The sequence below is a fragment of the Bison bison genome, unplaced genomic scaffold, assembly GCF_000754665.1.
Source record: "Bison bison bison isolate TAMUID 2011002044 unplaced genomic scaffold, Bison_UMD1.0 scf7180017864181, whole genome shotgun sequence".
Taxonomy (NCBI): Eukaryota; Metazoa; Chordata; class Mammalia; order Artiodactyla; family Bovidae; genus Bison; species Bison bison.
The window spans coordinates 33,673-42,247 of NW_011494753.1; the positions used below are offsets into that span (position 1 = coordinate 33,673).

Below are 8,575 nucleotides of genomic sequence, written 5' to 3' on the forward strand. Positions count from 1 at the left end.
GTCGTGTACTTCAGAGTTTTGGTGTGGTGGTGGCGTCGGCAGGAGGCTCCTACCCCTTTCTTCGATATTTTCAGGAGTAGTGCAGAGCAGATGCTATACAGACAAATGGAGTGAGGGTTCTTTGTGGGTTTCTGCGGTTAGAGAAGGGGCTGTGTTAAGGGAAGGTTGAAGGAGAAACTGGAGTCAGATAAATGGAGAGGGGTCTGGAACTCATTGGGTACACCGTCTGTTCACGGGGGTGGGGGGGCAGAATTTAGAAAGGCATGGGGACAAGTATAAAGTCTGGAGGGACGGTTGGGGGCTATTTGTGCAAGGACTTCAAATGCCAAGGTAAGGACTTTGGTATGTATCCTCCTTAACTGTGTGTTGAGCACCAGTTCACCATTCAGCCTGTGCAATTCTCACAGGGAACCCATGGGAAGGTGGTCTTATTCTCCCCATTTTGCAGCTAAGCACACGACAGACTTTTTGAACAGGTGAACCACGGGAGAAAATTCCTTTAAATCCTGTGTATATTCAATAGTTAGTGCTCAGTCTCTCAGTCTTTGGGACCCCATGGTCTGGAGCCCACCAGGCTCCTCTGTCCGTGGTATTCTCCAGGCAAGAATACTGGGGTGGGTTGCTATTTCCTTCTCCATGGGATCTTCCCGACTCAGGGATCGAATCTGCGCCCTCCGCGTCTCCTGCATTGCAGGCGGACTCGTGTATATTCAGTAACAGCAACTAACTGTGCCCTAATAACAACTAGATGACAAAAAATTGCACAAGTAGGGTAGGTGCAGAACCCCGACGTCGGTACGGTGTACGTGTAGTGTTATTCACGGTCGCCTCTTTCGGCGGCAAGCCGAGCTCCAGCATCTCTAAAAGCCAGAGGTCGACCCCTCAACCTGCCCAGTGTCGCCCGCTTCGTCCCATTTCCGCAGGTCTCGGGTGGGGAAGGGGAGGCCCAGGACCCCACAGATGGCCGTCAGCACCATCAAACAAACTGTTAGTGAGCTTGCTGAACGAGGAAACATCCAGACGCAGACTCCATGACCTACCCCGTTTCTGGCCAAGATTGCTGGACCTGAAGCTTCCCTGTGCAGAAACTGTTCAAGATGGTACTGGAAAGGGGTTTCAGAGGCCGCCATTTCTCTCTGGCCATTCCCAAGCCCATATCGTTGCGGCCCTATATTGCCCATGGACCTCCGCAACTGAGCCTTTCCCAACTTCTTTTGTGTGGGTTAGGCAAAGCCTTGCTGTCCCTCGCTAAGACAAGAACTTAAAATCAAATCTAGGAGAAAAAAAAAACGCCGCCGCCCCTGGGGATGGGGGTGGGGCAGGGCGTTAAGGGTGGGGGAGGGGAGGAGGCCACCGCCCCGCCCCCGCCCCTCGGCGCCTCCAACGCCTCGGAACTACCAATCCCGGCGTGCCCCGGGGCGGCGCGGGCGCAGGGGCGCGTGCGCGGCGGGCAGCCGTTGGCTGGAGCGGCAGTTGCGCCGGTCGCGGTGCTGGGCGGTCTGTGGGCGCTGGCAAATCGGGCCCAGGATGTAGAGTTGGCGGTGCCTGACGGCGCGTCTGACGCGGAGCTGGGTGGGGTAGAGAGTAGGGGGCGGTAGTCAGGGGTGGTGGGAGAAGGAGGAGGCGGCGGCGGCGGTGGTAAATCTTTTATAAATGGCGCCGAAGCAGGACCCGAAGCCTAAATTCCAGGAGGGTGAGTTTGATCCCCTGGGGACAAAGCATGTAACGGCCCGGAGAGGGAGGCGGTCTCGGGACGGTTGAGATTTGGGGACCGGGGATGGCGAGGGCCGTGCCTCGAGGCGGCGGCGGGCAGGACTTTGTGCGGAGAAAGCGCATTGCGGCGAGGTTTTTCTGTGCTTCGTGAGGATAAAAACCCTTTGGGAGGCGAAATCGTTAGGCAGGCGTTAGAGTGCGAGAGGGAGCCGTTGCCTCGTGGCACAGCCTTGGCGCTGTGTTTGTTGTCGTTGAGAGGAAGAGGGCGCGGAGAAAGTAGCCTATTGTGGGGAGGCGGCGGGCGCGCCATGGCGGCCGTTAGGGGAAGTGATGTGGCGTGGGGGAGGGGAGGCGGCGGCGGCCGTTCCGGCTCCCTCGTCCGCGTGGGCGTCCGAGGGTTGGCGCTCCGGGGCGACCTCGAGCCGCGAGCGGGTAGCTCGCGGTGGAGCCGCGGAGCCGCGGCAGGAGGGGGTTGGCTTCGTGTCTCGGGGCGGGAGAACTGCGTTGTAAGATGGCCGCTGCAAGATGGCGGGCGCATCATGGCCGCCGGCGCCCGGATTCCCGGCTCGCGGCCGCAGACGCCGCTTTAGGGCAGAGGAGCGCCCCCTTCTTCCCCCGCCGCTGATCGGGAACCGGTTTTTCGGCGCTGGCCCCGGGGAGGTGGGTGGGGACAAGAGGAAAAAGCGCTAGCGTCCTGGTCGGCTTTGTGTCGCCCGAAGGCATCCCTTTGATCTCGGAAAAGCGGAGTGTCCGTGTCCTATGGGAACGTGAACGCGCTTTGGCTGTGCGATGGCTTGTAAAGCGATAATTAAAAACTGCCTTAATGCGGTGTTACGTCCTCATTTATGTGAAGACCCGTTGCCTTAATGTCAGCCTTTTAAGTACGGCAGTGGTTTAATTGCAATAATTGATTAACAGTGATTTGAAAGTTGAGTTTTTATTGTCTCTGATCAACGTGAAGGCTGACTGTAGAGAGCCTGATTTCCAGAGGAAGACAGCTCTGTAATTTTCACAGTTACTGCATCTATTAATTTATATAGTGGAGGTTTAACAGTAAACTAGAGTGGACGTAAAATTATGTAAGGCAAGCAAGAACACTTTAAAATCCTCATTCACATTATTGTGGTTGTACGTGATACCACGGATGTCGAGACGTCTGCAAAAAATTGTAGGGATGTTCAAACTTTGATGTGCGTTAGAATTACTTTGAGTCATACAAAACCCAAGCGTATTGTAACAGTATGGAATATTTAAAAGATTGCCGCGGATGTTTTCCCTGTAACTGGCCCTTAATACCTGCTTTCTCTCACTCTGAGAAGCTACGTGACGACTACTGTGGATTGCTTTTTTTTAAACCAGATGTTTTAGAGCAAGGATTCTTGATCTGGGGTGTTTATAATTCAGATCACCCCTTGTACTTGGACAGGAAAAAGTTTCTTCTATTTTCTAACTAAAATTAAATCTACAGTTATGATTATAGATTTCCTCCCCCACCGAAAAGCAAAACAAGACCCTCCCACAGTAGTATTAGCTGTATGTTTTCACATCCCAGCATTAAAGTTGTAGAAGATACATTCAGATGTAATGTACGCTTTTCGTTGTTTCAGAATTGTGGTAGTTCCCTGGATCAGCAGCTAAATGTTGATTGTATCAATTAAGGAGCTCGTATAATACCATAACACATGATGTTTTAAATGTTTTTATAACTGTCTCAGTATAGTTCGTTTCTTTTGTAGTACGGTTTTACATGTTTGTAGAAACATTCTGAGAAAAGGCCCAAAGACTTAACCAGACTGAAGGGTCCATTGCACAAAAAAATTAATCCTCACTGTAGGACATCAAAGGAAAATGACACAGACTTGGAACAGTTAAGGATGGCTTTCTGGAGGAAGTGCTTTAGTTCTAAACTGGATGGGATGGTAGAGTGAGGGACAATCCATATGCTGCTGTAGCAGTGAATTGGAGAAGAGGGCGGCCGAGGATGAGTTGGTTAGTTAGCATCACAGACTTAAGTGGACATGAATTTGCGCAAACTGTGGGAGATGGTGAAGAACAGGGAAGCCTGACGGTGCTGCAGTCCATGGGGTCGCAGAGTCGGACACGACCTAGCGACTGAACAACAAAAGGAGCCAATGTAGCTCTATGGTTTTGAAAGCTACCTAAGAGTCTTTGCACTTTGCAGACATGTTTTCTACTCTTGTGTCAAAGTTGGGTTGTATAACCATCTTTTAAGACATTATTATTATTTTGGGGCTTCCCAGGTGACCCTAGTGATAGAGAATCCATTTGCCAGTGCAGGAGACGGGAGAGCTGAGGGTTCTCTGCGTGGGTAGAGACGCTCCCCTGGAGAAGGAAAGGCTCCACTCCAGTGTTCTTGTCTGTGGAAAATCTCCATGGACAGAGGAATCTGGTGGGCTACAGTCCATGGGATTGCAAAGAGTTGGACAGGACTGAGTTATTTAGAAGAGAATATCTTGTAAGGAGAAAGGAATATTCTGTTGGCACTAGCAGAATTATATTAAAACACTGCAGAAGAATTGAGCTTCTGTAATGGTAAAAATACGAATGATGGGAAAGTTTTTTTTCCTGATTCTCTTTTAAACTGGAAAATTTCTCTTGTTAAATAATGGTGCAACATATGTTACAAGCATTTTTTCAGCACAGTGGCTGTTCTGCACAGCACTTGGTCTTCCACTTGAAATGTTAAAGCAAAAAGTAAAGAAAACTATCGGGCACCTAATAATGGGGGCAGGGGAGGGGAAGGGAAGACCTTTTGAGGCAGTGGAGGGGAAGGGAAGACCTTTGGGCTTGTCAGGAGGGTGGCTGATGCTGGAATTTGAGTAGTATTTCTAGTAAGAAAACCAATGAGAGGATGAGGAATTGGAATCTCATCACCGTTGAATTTGAGAGCATTGGGCAAAATTAGCTTTGCATTTTGAATACTATTAAGGATGGAAAAGTTCAAAAAAAGTGAGACAGTGGTTTGCTCCTTCCCCAGTTAACAGTCTTTCCACTTCCAGGAGAAATTAAGCACTTGTTTTGCTGGGTCATATTCCTCAACTTACGGTATATTTTTTTCAGCGGGATATTAGGGATAGATGGCTAGAATGGATGTCAAAGGGCTGTAGCCTCAGTGTGGTTGTCTTTGGTGGCAGCAACCAAAAGGAGGGAGACACTGGTAAGGCTATTTTCAGGGTGCCTTTTAAAGAAAGACTAAAATTAGGCACACAGGTCTCCCATCTTTGGTGCTTCGGAGTAGGCTGTATACCTTCCTCTGTCCTTGTGGTCTCATTCTTGTCCACGGTATTCAGCAGTGGCTCCAGCCCAGCTTTCTCTTGGTATGTGTACTCAACTGCTTACTAGATGGCTCCAGTTTGGGTGTCCTGTAGCTACTGTAACTTACTCCAGAATTGATCTGAAACCCCCTCTCCATTTCCTTTTCTGGATAATACTTCCACCATGCTGGAAGTCAAGTTTAAACTGTTTCTACTTTGGCTTAGTTGTCCTTCTCACTGCCTTTGATTCATACCTATATCTGTTATTATTCCTGACTTTGAGAGGAGTCACTGGTTTCCCTGTTGCTTGTCTTCACTTAAGTTCGGCATAGACTTAGCGTCAGGCAGTGGTTCCTCACAGTGGACCACTGCACAAGAATTTATGTGTTTCATCTGTGCTTTTGTATTAATTGTTTTCCTCAGCTTGGGCCCTTGAAAAATAAATCAACCCTGTCAGTAGATAGCTATAGTAGATTTTATTTGCTTAGCAGGTGATAGATGATTTGATGATTTAAATAGATTGATATCTTAATTGTTTTTGTTTCCATCAAATGCTGAGGTGTTTTTTTGTCTTGAAATTTGATCTGAAGTGTTGATGTATACATTCCCTTATCCACTCGCTTATTAGTTTTTTGAGGAACACCATAGTACAAAGGTGATGGCTCTCCTAGATGTGAATATTCTTATATATGAAGAGAAATCACAACTAACAGTGCTTTTCCCCCGTTTTTTCCTTTTACAGGTGAGAGAGTGCTGTGCTTTCATGGGCCTCTTCTTTATGAAGCAAAGGTACAAAACCCGTTTTCTTTTAAGAAGTTAGTTGAAACTACTGGTTTGATAGTTGAAACTACTGGTTTGATAATTAGATTTCAGTGATGGGTAGCTTTAGTGAGAGCTACCTTTTTCGTAGATTTTCAGGTTCATAGTTCCTCATCTCTTTTATCGTTGTCTTACTGCTTGCTCAGTGGTTCACATAAAGCATCCTGCCATTCGTGTTTCCCATCTGCTAAAGGCAAGTAGTTGGAAAATGTTTGAACGGAAAGGTAGAGGTTTGACTATGGAAGCAAAATAGCGTTATTAGTTAATGACTTATGAGAAAATACTGCCAAAGTCAATTTTATTGGCAAATATAATATGCTGAGTAAGCACTGAGTAAAATTACGTTGAGGGTAAAGCTAACATTTCAAATGAGTACATTTAACTTTTATTTGTTAGATTGGCAAAGTTTGAATCCTGGGGCATTCCTTTTCTGTGTATCAGTGTTGCGCAGAGGTTATAAAAACTGGTTTTACATTTAACCAAAGATAAATTGGATGATGCATTAATGTTTTTAGTGTTTTGTTTCTGTTAACTTTTAGCACAAATATTTAAGCCGTGTCAACTATTTTTGATAATTGTTTTTAAGAAAATAAACGGTAAAGCCAATTTCTGTGTATGTTCTTGGTGAATAGTTTTTGTCTGTGAAAAAGTCGTAACAGTTGTAAAGTGTCAGTGTTGCTAACCATTTTACTTATTTTGAATACATAATAGGTGTATGTTTTTAAAGCTCTAAAATGACTGAAATTGGATTTATGGGATGGTCAAGAACTTCATGTATGTGTACATAGATCTTAATGGTATAATACCAATACAGTTATAAATGCGTTTTAAGTCCCAGTGATCATTTCTGTCATTGAATGTTGTTTCTGTTGTTAATTAGCTTCTAGCAGGCTCTTCTAAACTGGCAGCTTTTTCTGCTCTGGCAGCAGAAACACACCAGGGAACAATTTTAAATGGCAATTGGAGTAACTTCAACTATTGTGGTTCTCTTGGTTTGCCTCTGATAAAAATTTTTAAAATCCAAAACCAGATAGTCATCGCTTTTTCATGGTTAATGACTTCCACTAATCAGTTTTAATTTGTTTGGCTGCTTTTAAGAAGAACACGGGGCTTCCCAGGTACCACTAGTAGTAAAGAAGCTGCCTGCCAATACAGGACAGATAACGTTTGATCCCTGGGTTGAGAAGACCCCCTGGAGAAGGGCATGACGACCCACTCCAGTATTCCTCCATGGAGAATCCCATAGACAGAGAAGCCTGGCGGGCTGTGATCCCCAGGGTTGCGAAGAGTTGGACACGACTGAAGCAGCTTAGCACACAAGATGACAAGATGTTTTTCATCTGTCACTTTGTTGCTGATAATCAGAATAGCTTATTGCCTTGTGTAAACTAGTGAGCTTTTAAAATAATGTGGTGTAAATATTTTTCTTGAGCTGAATTTGTTTTTCCAAATGTAGCTTTTGACTAGCTGGACTTTGAGAAAGCACAACTACAGCTTTCATTAGCTGTTCTTAGATAGCCTGTGTAGCCCACTGATTTAAGGTTTAGGGTAACCTCCAGTGCTTACTGTTCTTTAGATTTGTTGGACTAACTCCCAACAAATGACACTATGACTGTTTGGCAGTATAACTTTGAATACTAGTCTAAAGGCTTAAATAGTGTTCTTTTCAAGAGTCTCATTAGGTTTATTTTGGCCACCAAAGAGTTACAGTGTTGGATAGTTCAAAATTAACCAGGTAGTCTTTTTTTTTTTCCTCCATTATTTCTGAATAAATTTTTTTCTTTTTTATTTCAGTGTGTAAAAGTTGCCATAAAGGATAAACAAGTCAAATACTTCATCCATTACAGTGGTTGGAATAAAAAGTGAGTATTAGATTTTTTTAAAGCAATTTTTATTTATAATTAACAAGTTGGCTTTGTGTCATAAACGGATAGAAGCCTGTGCTTTTTAATTTTTGTACAGTTTTACTGTAAGTACATACTGGGGCAGAGGTGAACTTTGTAGTATGTTGAAATATAGAAATTAGGGTTTACTGCCATTTTGTTTTACATTCTGTGGCCTATTTCTTGTGTTCTGGTATAACGTCTAATAGTCATTAACCAGATTATTTTCTAGTTTTGGTACATTTTAGGGCAGCTTGAGTTTTTTTTCTTATTAACAGACTTAGCGACTACAAATGATATTTCAAGCAGTTACACTCAAAACTAGTTGGGTTTTTCTACTAAGAAAGGGGAAAAAGATTTAAAAATTGCTTTATTTGGTTGGATGTATTGACCAAATCATATTTTGAACTTTGAAAGCATAATTAATAACAGTGAATTCATGTGGTTCACTTTTAGCATATGGTTTATAACGCAGGTACAGAAATATAATTACAGAACCTAGTTTTCCACTCTGAAGAGCTATTAAAAAAAAAAACAAAACAGTGATGTATTGATGTTGCTGGGAATGGACAATGGTTGTAGACTGAACACATTTTAGAATATTCAGCTTGTGGAGCTCTGTCAGTGATGGGTCTTTCTTGGATCTCACAAATACCACATCTGACAATTGACTCATTTTTGGTGCTTGTAATTGAATAGCTTGTAATATTTACTCTGAGAGGTTTTTAATTTTACTAATGGTGTTTTGTCCTTCAAAGATAGCACTTACCAAAAAAAGTAGTTCTTGAGGGTTTTTTTTTTTTTTTTTTTTAAGCTTTATGTCAGCTCAGCCATGCCATCCGATTTGATGTATACTTTTGTTTTGGAAGGGTTTTTTTTTTTTTT

The 8,575-nt window shown here is 44.1% G+C and overlaps 1 protein-coding gene across 3 annotated transcripts in view; it reads left to right on the plus strand.

Annotated features, from left to right (window-relative positions):
* The first annotated feature begins 1,441 nt into the window (after positions 1 to 1,441).
* Positions 1,442 to 8,575, plus strand: part of MORF4L1 (mortality factor 4 like 1) — an 18,117-nt gene continuing 10,983 nt past the window's right edge. For 2 of the 3 annotated variants that reach the window (XM_010843218.1, XM_010843217.1), the window contains exons 1-3: positions 1,446 to 1,693; positions 5,731 to 5,777; positions 7,602 to 7,669. In XM_010843218.1, coding sequence (XP_010841520.1) covers positions 1,654 to 1,693; positions 5,731 to 5,777; positions 7,602 to 7,669 — 155 coding nt within the window. In that variant the 5' untranslated portion in view covers positions 1,446 to 1,653. Of the gene's footprint in view, positions 1,694 to 5,730; positions 5,778 to 7,601; positions 7,670 to 8,575 lie in introns of all 3 variants that reach the window. The other variant, XM_010843216.1, reaches the window with a different exon arrangement.